Source organism: Agelaius phoeniceus, chromosome 23 (assembly GCF_051311805.1).
Source record: "Agelaius phoeniceus isolate bAgePho1 chromosome 23, bAgePho1.hap1, whole genome shotgun sequence".
Lineage (NCBI taxonomy): Eukaryota > Metazoa > Chordata > Aves > Passeriformes > Icteridae > Agelaius > Agelaius phoeniceus.
The window spans coordinates 741,913-755,090 of NC_135287.1; the positions used below are offsets into that span (position 1 = coordinate 741,913).

The following is a 13,178-nucleotide window of genomic DNA, read 5'->3' on the forward strand; positions in this document are numbered from 1 at the left end:
AGAGACGGTTTTTTGAGTGGGAAACATCATTGTTTTTATTTTTAGATGAGGAAAACGCCTCATTAGGCTTTTATTACCCCAGAATGTTCCTGCTCACCGCAGTGGTGAGGTGAAGCGTTTAGCGTACAAATGGCCATACAAGCCACGGCCTTTTCCGGTGCTCGCTATACGGAGTTTTTCCTCGGGCCTGGCTTCTGTAGCAGCCTGATGTGGCAAGGCCCGACCACGCCACACCCAACCCTGACTGTCCCCCCACGGTTCCCGTCAGCCCCGGCAGCCATTTTCCGCCGGGGGGCGGCTCCACCCGCCGTGCCCCTCGTCCCATTGGCTGCTAGCGTTGCGGAGGTGAGGCTAGCTGCCGCCTCTCGATTGGCGCGTGCGGCTGTCACTCTAGGCGGAGGCGTGGCCTGGCGAGGCGGGTCCCCGCAGGGGCGCTGCGGCCGCAGTTGCGCTCGGGCGGCGGCGGGTGATGGCGGCGGCGATGGGCTCCGCGATGTTGCCCCTCCTGGCGCTTCTCGGGCCCGCGGCCGCGCTCGCCGGATACATCGAGGTGTGTGAGGGGTGCGGGGGAGGGCTCCCCCGGGGTACCCGACGCATAGGCGGGAGGTAATCGGGATTCGGGGTGTCTCGGCTGGTGTGGAGCCGCCTGGAGATGGTCCAGCGTCTTTGAGACCTTCCCGGGGTGGTGAGTTCGTATTATACCGGTGTTTTCGCGAAAGCCGTATCCCTCAGGCCGCTCATCTGGACGGGAAGCTCCGTCTCACCGGGATGCTTGGGGCTGTTTTTTTGGGGACGTGACCTCGGCATTCTTGGCACGGGAACAGGAGCGGCCAGCTTCAGATGGGTCCAGAAGCATTGAAGACTGTTAGAAGGCTATTCCCTCGAGAAGAATCTCGATTGAACGAATCCATTTGGTTGATGATGGATCCAAAATAAATCTTTGCGTTGGAACTGGTACCTCGGCATTCGGGGAAGATGCTTCAGCCAAGTGTAAAGGCTATGCATTTCAAATAGAAATGGCTTAGATGCCCATAGGAGTCTGTGTTTGTATGTGTGTGTATACATAAATACACACGTGCGCACACATAAACGAGTATATATTACTTTTGTATGTACGAAACGCGTATTGTATTTGCATATATGAAAATAACTGGACAGAGGAAATTCCAGCTTTTTCCTAAATCTAAAAGCTCAGTGTAATCTAGCTCTCCAGACAACAAGATGAGTAGGAGAAAATCTTGTGAGTTTAAAAACTTGTTACTATAACTTGTCTTAGTAGAGGGAAGGAGCAAAACAAGGATCTAAGTATGTGCTGAGTTTGAGAAATGGCACGTAAACAGAGTTTAATAATCTACGCCTGAATGTTGTTTGGAAATGCAAAACAGCTGCATCAGTCTTGTGGAGGTTCTGGGTTATTTAGGGCTGGATAAAGAAAAGGCTGGTGGCTGTTTGTTAATGGCTCGATTTGAGAGTGTACAGTAAATTTTAGCAAGCTTGGTTAAGCAGAGTATCTACCTTAGGGTGATGCAAAAATCTATTGCTCTAAGCTGGTGGCAATTCCTAACTGGCAGTGAACTTGGATATTTTTAATAGATGTTGTATGAAATTGGTCTGGTCCGTGATTTCTGCTTGTTTGGTTGCTATTGAGGAATACTATTCCACATACTTTGTACCAATCTTTCTGTTAAATTTCTGTAAATCAATGGGACGTGGTTGATAACTATTTGTGGAACAACTCGTGGGGAGGTTATCTTGCAGGAAGGATGGTGGAGCTGCTCTGAGGGCATGGAGCTAATGCCCAGATCAGGTTCCTTGGCATTGCCTTGGTGGCAGGGGACTGTCTGATGCTACATCCAATCTCTTGCACCTGTTTGGCAACTCCTCCAGCTGTAGGTCACTTCCTCTCTTACATCCGAGACAAATTTGGCTGCTATGCATATCCCTTCTGGAATCTGCTGCTTAGGGACATGTGCCATGAAAAATCTGCTTGGAAAACAAATCTAGCTGTCACTTTATTCCAAGGCCTGGTGGTGTCTGTGTGATGAAACAGATCCCAAGTTTTGCCCGTCCCAGGACTGGCAGAGAGGGAGAGTGGCTGTGTCACGTGTTGACACGCCAGGAGGGGCCAGCGGCCCCAGAGAGGGGGTCACTGACCTTTTAGAGAAGGATTAAAATGAAAATCTTCCTGCAATTCAATTTGCTTCCTCTGAAGGCATGATAGCCGCCTTCGTCTGCTGGCATAAAATGTCAACTGTGGCATTTTAATCCTTATTTTTGCTGCATTCTTTCCCATTGTCTTGTCGGTGGGGGACTGCAGCTCTCAAGTCTTTATTGCTGTCAGATTTGCTCAAGAACCACTCTTGATGCAGAGAGAGTGGAGATTTACTTCCTACTTTAGGAAGTAAATGGTTTTGTTCTGGGTTTACACTGAGGTCATTACTGGATTTTACCAGCTAATGTGATGAAAAATATGCAAGCAATTGGTTTTTTTAAATAATCAAGATGCCATTTGAAAGTTATGGAGAACATGTAACCATGTCTGCAGTTATTAGTTCAGCTAGATTGGCATGGTCCCATTAGGTGGATTTTCTGTCTCTTGATTATCTTAGCTCCCATTCCCTGTCCCTGGAACACCCAGTAATCTTCTTATGAACTACAATCTGTTTTTCTTTCTGTGCAGGACAGAGCAAGGGGAGTGGCAGGTTATTTTTTTCTCTTAAATTATTGTATCTGAACTCTTGACTAGGGCGTTCCCAAGGGTTGGTGCTGGTGACAGTCGTTCTCCCTTTCAGATCACAGTGTGGGGATGGCTGATAACCTCTGACAGTCTCTCTTCCAAATGAATATGAATAGAAGAGTTTAGAGAAATCATGGATCCCAGCAATTAATGTGTTTCTTTCCATAGCCGTATGTGTCTAAATTTTGCTTGTTTTGATTGTGAAGTCCCCAAGAAATTCAAACAGGACACTGATGCCAACTGGAAAAAGAAAATAAATCTATGCTAATTAGATCTGTATTCCAATGATAAACTACTTCTGCTGTGCCCTCAAGACCTTTGAAGGTGCAAAGATTTTTTTTATTACTTGACCTTTTTGTGTAATCAAATTGAAGGCAATGCAGACTTGATACGGCTTTATTTTTAATAATGTTTGATATTTTTCCAAAGCTCTCTTGTATGCTTGCATCTCTTAGCTGCCTGCTCAAGTCACCAGGATTTGGGGGAGAGGGGAAAAAAAGGGTGTGTTTTGCAGCAGAATTTCATGCTATTATTTTTGTCTCGTATTGCTTAAATTCTCCCTGACAAAAATATCAGCCTTGTGCCATTTCTGCAGACCTTGGGGACTTCTAATTGCCTGCGGCATCGAACAAAGAACTCCACCTAGGGAAATTTCCACTTCGGTGTTTGAGTCCTGAGCAGAAACAGCTCAGGAAAATTCCAGTCTTGAGCCTGTGGCCTTTAGTTTGCTCTCAGTTCCTAAAACTTTGCTTCCTGGTGTTAGGAAATACAGCTTCCTATGAAGGTGATAATATGCAATGCTTCTTCTAAGCTTCAGTAAAAGCTCCTCTGAAACAAAGATATGGAAATAAAGCAAATCTGATACTGTGGGAAGGCTCTGGATTTTCTGCTGCATTGTAGGATGGCACATGATGATAAGTGCTTCTTTTTGGAGGATGCCTTCAGCTCTCCTTGTTTCACCTGTGAAATAATTATCACCTCTATTAAATGTTATTTAGGCATTAATAGCTCTACCAGGGATTGAATGACTTTTTTGTTAAAGTGGTCGTGTCATCACCTGCCAGTAACTCAAAAACTGTTCTGTAGGTGGCTTTAGCTGTATTATAATTACACACTGCTTCTCCTCCAGCTCCTGGGAGTCCAGGGAAGGATTAGTGCAGTTCCCTGTGCTCTGCTCCAGTTGTGCTTCTCTCTAGATGTGCCTTGTAAAACTTCTGCCATTGCTTTTCCCTGTGTGTGTCTTGGAGGTGTATGGGCTCAATCTTGGAAGAATAAGTCACTTGATTGCAGCCTCTGCTTCTACACATGTACTTAAACCAAAGCCTTGTTCCTCAGCTGAAAATTCAAGAGAATTACACCATCCCCATCTATTTCTTGTTAGAAGGCAAAGCTTTTCCCTTTCTTTTTTTACACTTTGGCATTTTGCACTCTGCTCTTTAACTCCTCAGGCTTTCAAAATTGATGCAATCCCTCGGGCTCTTGCTCTTGTGCTTCTTCTGTGCAGTAAAATTTGGTGTCATTGTTTTTAAGTTCAGGCAGTCAGCACCTCTGAAACACGGTGTTAATTTAAGATGATACTTGCTCTTAATTGGAAGCCTTTCAATATTCACAATGGCCTAGAAACCCTTCTGGTGAGGCTCTTAATTCAGAATTGTACTTGAAATTGCAAGATTGACCCACTTTTTTTTTTTTTTTCCCCTCCAAACTGTTGTCTGCACCCATTATGGGCATGTTCTGCTTTCTCTACTTACAGTGTGTTTATCACAGTGAAATGGCATCTCCTACCACAGGTTTTACTTGCTGGGTATCTTAAATGGAGTATTTAGGGCTTTGTGACTATGCATTAAGTATATTAATGTTATCATTTGCTTTTGGGTATTTTCCTTTTTTTGGAAAAGGATTTTTCCTATAGGTGCCAATAAGTCTCAGGTTTGTAGGGAGAAATGGGTTGACAACATTGTGCATAAAAATTTACGATTTTTCCATATGTAGATATATACTTATTATGTGCTTACTAGTGTGAGTTACAAAGTAGTAAGAAGAAAGATGTCAGTAAATTGTCAGGTTCTTTTTATTGTGAATTATCCAAAATGACATGTTTTTTCTGGTTTGGAAGGGTTGATGGCTCCTCCTCAGATACAATAGGATAGAAGTAACTTTAGCCTGTTAATACTGTTACTTGTATAGGGCAAGTGGCTGGTGCTGTAGGAGCAGCGCTCTAGCTCCTGAGGGGCAGTGCACAGGGAAAAGTGCATTTTGGGACGCATAATTTGGCTGGGGTTTTCTTTGAGACTAGTTTCTTAACATGAGATTTGACTTTTTTTAATTTATGAATTTCTGCAGCTGTAAGCATATACATGCATGCACACACATTTCACATGGAGATCTAGCTTGTGAATGACAGTCTTTTTTTTTTTAACTTGTTCAGCACTAGATTTACTACTTCCACCTCCATCTGTCTTCTCAGTTTCTCAGTTGGAGTTAAATATATATTTGTGATTGAGTGTTCTCTAAGCTATTCTATCTTATGGGAGGACATGGAAAACCTACGTACCAAAGAATACAGAAGTACAATCCACCTTTTAGCCTGGCTTTTAAGTGTCCATTGGTTCTAATGCTTGCTCTGAAGGATTGATGTTTAAAATGCAAAATTCTGTCTTTATGTGCATTTGTAGGAGCTTTAAGTTACAACCTAAGATGAATGATCAAAACACCAATGTTCTGCAAATGATGTTAAATTAATCTCCCTGGCAGCCAAACCTAGCCTGCTTGGCTTTATGTAATCAGCTGTCCACCTGATCAGGAGCACATGTGGCTAAGCTGCTTACCAGCTTTTCATTTGGAGGTATTACAGGGATGTTTTGTATACAGCCAGCAGGGAAAAGGATGTACTCCTTATTCTTGAAAGATCAACCTGTAGATGTACTAAATTGAGTTCTAACTCCATGTTGTCATGTTTGCCTGCTGTGGTAATGCTCTTGTACAAATGAATGTATTGCAGATCTTCATTTTAGTTTATTTTTTCAATAGCCTCGTAGTCACTCTTAACTAGTGTGCACAGTCAAATGCTGCTGATCTCTGTGGCATTTGGTGATTTATTTCACTTTCCATTTTCGCTGGTGATAATGGTAAGTCAAATCACATGTTGGCACTCTGTTTCCTGAGGGAAACTCACTGCTGGGTGAGGCATAGTAGAGAACAAAAGGCTTTCTGGACTATAGGCAAGCCTGGTTCATGTGCATTTCATCTGATTTAGAGGTTTCTCTTGGCGAGACTGGCCCAGTAGTCTCCAGTAGTCTGTGAGGACTGGTGCAGCTAGACTATCATGATGTTGGAGTGTTTACTGCAAGGATAGTGGTTTTGAAACCGCTTGAGCTGTTTTTTTCCTGATGATTTGTTTCTCAAAATGACTCTGTTGGGCTATGCAGTAACATCTGTTGGCAGTGGTTTGAGGGAATTCTTAGTTCTCAACCTGCAGATCAGTGGCTGCTTAGAGAGTTCAGTCTAATCTTCTTTGCCAGTGCTTTCTTGGGGGGTTCCTCCTCTGGACCTTCAAAAGTCTCTCCAGTTATTTCTAGTGCTAGGATTTCCTGCACAGGTGAGCTGTGGGGTAGAATGCTGTGGCTAGACAAGGCCTTCAGTTGATGAAGCAGGGTCTGAAGTTTTTCCATGCAGTATGTGAACTTCAGAGAAGCTTATGGAAGAGACAAGTCAATAATTGTTTGGCTTGGATGGCTTCACTGTGCTTTGAGACTAACGGAAGATCATTATCAAATGATGTCTTTGAGCTCAAGTTTTTCAAACTATCAAGTACGAAGGGTATTAAAATTGTCAGTATAACTTAGATGCAGCCTGAAAAAAACCCCAACGAAATCCACAGAAGGTGGGAGCTGTGCCTTGGTTCCCAGTTGTGCTGGAGAAGCTTTGGGGTAAGGCACTGAGTCATTGGTGTGTTACAGCTGTTGGCAGTGTCACCGACCTGTGGTACCATGCCGAGGTGCAGCAGATGATAAACGTGCCTCAACAGTCAGATCCCAGGCTCTGGCTCTGTGACAGGGATGCATTTAGGTAATTTCATACAGTAAGCTTCTCTCTAACAAAATTATAGCAGTGCAAAGTGTATTTTGATCCAGGTCAAGGACAGGGACAGGCAGACACTCACAGGCACACCGAGCTGGCTGAGGCCATGCTTTACTTGACTATAACAGCAGGTTGATATTCAATGAAATTTCCATTTAAAAGTAGCTAATTGTCATCTCCTTACAGATAACTTCATGTTTAAATAAATGCAGTGCTTAACGTTGAAATTTCCTGTTCTCATTTAGGTCTCTTTTCCTCCAACAAATGTTTTCTGGTTATGTTATGTTTTCAAACGTGTGAGCTGTTCTGAGGTGAGGGTCAGGGGGTTGGCTTCTTTCAATTCTTGCATTAGTGAGAATTTTATTATTTTATTCATGCTCTACTATAGTAGAGCTTGTGTTTTCTCATGAAGATGTTGTGTTTGGGTTCTTGAACCCATCACTACAAACCTCTAAATGGAGCCAGTGAGGTGAACTCAAAAATCTTCATCTGGTGATGATGTTGCAGAGATGAAACAGAGGTTTAGCAAACTACTTGGTATTTTCCAGGAGTTGCCTTATGCTAACTTCAGTACTGAGATGCTTAAATCAAAAGCCAAACATTTGCATTTTTGATCTTTGGGGGTTTCTTTAAAGGCTCTTATATTATTTTTAGCTCCAGCTTCCTGCCAAAAGCTTTGTTCCTTTTATTTTAGATTTTGTGTTGATGAATCCCACTAGTTATGATGTCATTGCATGGTGTGAAATGACAGCAACAAAAAGAAAAATCTTAACCCATACCATCTGTTACAGTAAATATTATGCAGTCCCATTTGATTCCAAGCGGATTTGGACTGCATATTTACAAGAGAAGCTGGTCTCTGCTTAGACGTATGGTACCCTCTAGCATAAAGCCTTTAATCACCAAATTCTCTATATGGTTTTGGATTTGACATGACACATTGCCAGGTCTAAGTTTAGTTGGTTTTTTTATCAGTGTTTAATCTTCTGTCATTCATATCAGGCCTAGTAACTTGCCAGAAATGGTCCTAGAGGAATCTGCATGAATTAGGATAATTCACTAATACCAAGCATTGGTTGACTTCTTACAGTGGTCATCTTACAGTAATTGTGGCCTGAAATAGAGAGGGGCAGATTTGCTTTAATCTCATAAGTATTCTTCTCAAAGATTAAATGCAGAATGTTGATTCAAACCTGTGGTTAGTGCTCCCCGAGAGTGTATTGGCATTTGCATGTGTCTTTCCCTGCATCATTTATCAAAGCCCTCACTGAAGAAATTGAATTTGATAGGTGTTTTATTTTATGCTGCAAGATCACAAACATGTTTAGAAAGGCTAAAGAAGTATGAAATGGTGTCAGGATCCAAGCAGAGCACGGAGCCTGCCTTAGCAGCCTTGGTCAAAGATGAATTCTGAAACGCAGGGTACAGCAGTGCTTGTGCATGAACTGAAATGTGCTGCCTGCCAGGAAAAAAGGAAACTGAGAAATTGTTGAGGGTGCATGTTATTGTGGAAACCAGTTATTACTCTTGAATGGAGCAGGCTGCTCTCAACTCCCATTTGGACTTGGGATAAGATTTAAGTGCCTCCAAGTAGTTTGAGTTGCAAGGTTTCAATAACCACTTCATTTCCAGAGGCTTTAAGTAAAGCCTCAGTGCTGGAAATGTCAGGCAGTGGAGAAGGTTTTCCCTTGGTAACCTGCCAAAAAAATGGAGATTTTGCATTTGCAGTGTATTGATGTATTAGAACTCAGCCTTTGGGCATGGATGGACATGATGCTGTGGCTTATCTGGGCAAGACCCAGATCCCAGGAGTTGCTGAGGGAATTCTTGAGGGGGTCACAAATGAAGTTGTGGTGCTCCTTTGAGTGTGCGAAGTTTGGGCTTGAGACAGAGCATTGTGTCACTGCAAGAGACACTGGGGAAAGAACGGGGGACAAAAACATGTTCCTGCCCCTGTCACTCCTGATAAATGCTGTCTTGTTCAAATTGCATCAATACTTGCCCTGCAACAAAGCCAGTCAGTATGTGGATGTCCTGTTAAGGGTATAACCACTTTCTCGGAAGCAATTTTCCAATAGCTGAGGCAGAGATGGATGACCTCCCAGAGCAAAGGCTAGATGGGGTGGAAGGATTTGCACTGCTTTATGCCCACCTTGTCTTTGTGGGCTGGATCACAGCTTGTCACCTGTTCTGTCCCTCTCCTCCTGCCTATGTGCTTATGCACTTTTTGTCTTTTTTTCATGGTATACACATTTGAGTTTGTGAATAAGAACTTGCACTAATCACAAGAGCTGAAACCTATTCCCTGTGTTTGAATCCATAGTGCTATGTTTTATGTGTAGTGTTTTTAAATTATCCTTAATTTTAAATCCTTGTGTCTTGCTGCAGAGTATATCTTTGTTTCTCAGGTTAGGAGACCAAGAAATAAACATAAACCAGCTGATCTCTCCCTGCACAACAGGTCCTTCCCTTTGCATCCTGGCTGCCAGGAAGAGGAACTAGAAGAGCTGGATTCCTCACATAGTAGGGCTTTTAATGGCAGGAAATCTTTTTTCAAATTTGCTAAAATGTAAAATCCACAGTACAGACAAAAGGGATTTTGCAGTTGAGACTGAAATTTCTGGGTTTGGATAGATTTGTTGCGCTCAATTCTACTGAGCAAGCTTTTGCAACTTGCTTCGCATGGGACTTAGTGTGATGAGGAGAATATTTTTCAAAATATAACTATGAGAGGCTTTCCACAGAGCATCTACAGCATGTTAATTCCCTCTTTCACTGCAGGGCCCTGAGTAGAATGCAGCATTGTAGTCCTTTTGTAATAGATGCTGATGGATTTCAGGAGCGGTGCTGTTCTAAAATGGCCACTGTCATACTTTTAGTGGTGTGTGTGCAAACTGCAAAACTGGTACTCCAAGGAAGAATATTATGGAGACACCCAGGAAAACTTTGGGCTGCATGCTTCCTGTGTAGCAGAGACATGAGGAGCACTGTTTTCCAAGACCCTAAATGGCCTTTTGCTCCAGGCAAAAGCAAAGATGATTTTACTTCATTTGCTTTGCTGTCCTTGATTTCAATTTGGCTTTTTGAACTTTTTGCCATTGTCTTTAAAGATTTTTGCAAAAAATCTGAATCATTATTCCTCATTATCTAAGTGGCTGATAGCATTACTCATAATCTTCTGTTGTTTTATTTATTAGGCTATGATTCTTACATTTATTTTTTTCTTATAACTGGGGGCATAACAAACATTTAGCCACAGCTGGCAGCAACATTAACTAAGATAGGTTTAATGTGCTAAACTTTCAGCAGCTCTTCCCCTGGTGTTGACTTGGAGATGCATTGCCTCTGAAAGTCCTTTGTCTTTTTTTAAGAGGATGCTGCTGACCTGCTCTAAGCTGTTTCTCAGTTCATAAAAGAGGGCTGATTTTTGCTGTTTATAACAGCAAGCTTTAGATACACCAGATCAAGCAAAGCAGAGATTTCTTTTTGGTTCATAGTATTTGCCTTGGAATGACTGCTCTGCCTTGAAGTCGCTCTTCAGATAGGCCTCTGAGCAGCATCCATCTCAGTCTCTACCTACAACATGTCCAGGATGATGCCCTTCACTGGTGAAGGGGATTAAAGTAGTCATTAAGCTGCTGAATACACCAAATGTCCTGTTAAGTACAAAATAAAGATAGTGAACATGCTGGAGTGATACAGTCTGTTGGGATGCATCAGGATGGGAACATCTTTAACTTGAGCCAGACTTGAAATGCTTATATCACAGAAAGATGAAACCAGGGCTTAGTTTGCATATGGAAACTCTTGGCCTAGTGCTCTCTGTAGAGACACTTTCTTGCTCTCATTTTTCTCTGCTGTGTTTAAGTGGATAGTTGGTCCTGTCTGCCCCACCTTGACTCCTGAGTGCCACTTAAAATGGTGTGCTTGGCACTATTGTTAGGATGCTTCCTGCAGTGAATTAACTTTGGGAACAACCCAAAGCAGAGGACTGTTCTTATTTATTTCCACCTCTCTGGGTTAATATTCAGAGCCTTTAATTGACAGGTATAACTTTGAAAATACAGACAGCCTCTAACACAATTGTATGACTGTGACTGAATAGTTGATCTATTTGCCTTTGTTGTCCAGGCTGTAGAGTTTCCAATGCAGCCTTGGCACCCACAAATTCATTTTGTGCTGGTTACCAAACCTGTTTTCCCCCTCTAACAGGTACTACAGTGACATACAAAAGTTCTCAGTGCAATATTCTCAGAATGTTCCCAGCCTCATAACACAAATCAATGTAGTACTGGTCCCACTGCTGTCCAGGCTGGCTGGGAATTGTGCAGGGAGAGGCAGCCTCCAAGATAATTAAAGCATGGAACTCATTTGGGCTCTCAATGATTTTTTTTTTTTTTGTAAGATATCCAAAGTAATAATATTAGAATGAGGTATGCTTCTGGCTGTCTCATGCTATTGCATATCAGGCTATAATTTTAGTATAGCTTTCTTGTGTGCTGCTCTCTTACGATTTGAGACATCTGAGTAGATTCTGTGGGGCTAATCAACATCAGGAATTTGCCAGATTCTGGCAGAGTTAATATTTGCAGCTGAGATGTGTGCATAGTTGGGTTTCTGAATTTAAAAAACACCTTAGTGGGCCATGTCTGAAGTCTACCAGTGAAACATAAAACCACCATTCCCCAGGGTTAGAACTGTATGCAACATTTTCATCCTTTGACTTTGAGAAAGTGCAATTGAAATGACTCCGCCCATGGCTAGGAAAATGGTGAGTGGCCAATTGCATCAATAGGCAGATCAATCTACCCTCCAACCACCGTGATAAGATTTGCATGCTAAGTCAACATTTCCATCACTGTCCTTATCTGCTTGTGGGGTCAAGGAAAGCAAAACTTGTTTAGAAGGCTGACCATTTATTTCTTTCTCATTCAAGCGTGTCTTCCAAGAGCATCTGAGCAGGGGAAAGAAAAGCATCTCTAAGTCAATAGTCACTTCTTTCCCTGCCTAATAGCCTTTTCCAAGCAGGAAGATAAAGAATTGTTTGGAATGCATCTGTTCAAAATAAAATATCTTGACAGTTTTCTTTACAGTTCCTCCAGCTGGTCTTTATACCAAAAAAAAAAAAAAAAAAAAAAGCTGCTGTGATGGACAGCCTGGGAAAATACTAGTACATTCAGAGACCCTGCAGAGGAATATCAGTTGAAGTAATGGAAATTCTCGGTGGATAGTGCCTCTTTAACAAGATGGTCTAAAACTGTTCTGCCTGCTCTTTTTCAGGGAGTGATTTCCCTTGCTGTTGCAGAACAGGCAGTTTTTGCTTTCACCTTTGGAGTAAAGCTTTCAGCACCTGATTGTTTTGTGCTTAGAAGCCCTCAGTGAAGTGTCAAATTACTTAAAACTCATCAAGAACCTGCCCATCAGGTGGGTGCAGCTGCAGCATGTGAATTCTTTGACTAATCTTATGGTCAATTGTATTTCAGCTAAGCCGACAGAAAAGAATAGTGTTCTCTTCCCTACCTTGAAATTTTTCAAAAAATGAATAAAGAAACGTCAAGGAAATAATTATCAGTGTACAGAGAGTTCATGCTTCCCACAGAAACCTGGGAGAGATTATTAATAAGTTAAAATCTCATTTTATCAAAGATAAAAATCACCTTTCCCATTTTGTTTATTTCCATGCAATGCTATACAATCTGATACAGCTCAATAGGGTGAAGAGGTATAAAATTCAGCATAAGAAATTCAGGTGTTCAACATGCAAAGCCAGGTAAATATTCTGCAGTGATAGCCGTGAAATATTAGAGCTTCTAGGCTTGCTTCTGTGGAGTTAGTTTTACTTTCTGGATCAGCAAAATCAGTAATGGGCATTTCAGCCAGCTTGAGTCCGTTCTATAAATTACCACTTAATTTTCTAATAGCATTAGGCAGCTGTTGTAAGTAGAGCTCTGCTGCTTCCTGTGAAGGAGCTGGTTAATATGTCCATTAGAGCTTATGTGCAAGGTTAGCTGTGGGGTGGTGCTGTGACTGTTAAACCCCGGCTGATGAATTAATGCTTTAGAAATAAAATGCTGCTAAATTACTAAGGATTGCTTTTAAAGAGTGGAAAAAATGGAAATACATTAAGCCATTGCTGAGGTCCTTTACTTTCTGTGACCCTGCTCCTGACAAATTTTGGGGGTACTTCAAAAAGCTTTTCGTCATTTGACTTCTCATCTGTCAGACTGCTCAATCCAGGTGTCTGAGTTCTAGAGAAGGGATGGAAGTCTACTTTTCATCCTCTGCTTTGGAAGAAGGTGAATTGGAAGATTCAAGCCTGAATTCTGCTGATAGTCACAGGATCTTTTGAGGACTGGTTGGC

At 42.1% G+C, this 13,178-nt stretch overlaps 1 protein-coding gene across 7 annotated transcripts in view; it reads left to right on the top strand.

Annotated features, from left to right (window-relative positions):
- Positions 1–392: 392 nt before the first annotated feature.
- The window catches only part of APLP2 (amyloid beta precursor like protein 2), a 49,260-nt gene continuing 36,474 nt past the window's right edge, over positions 393–13,178 (top strand). For all 7 annotated transcript variants that reach the window (XM_054647327.2, XM_077190060.1, XM_054647328.2 and 4 more), the window contains exon 1: positions 393–550. In XM_054647327.2, coding sequence (XP_054503302.1) covers positions 470–550 — 81 coding nt within the window. In that variant the 5' untranslated portion in view covers positions 393–469. The remainder of the gene's footprint in view (positions 551–13,178) is intronic.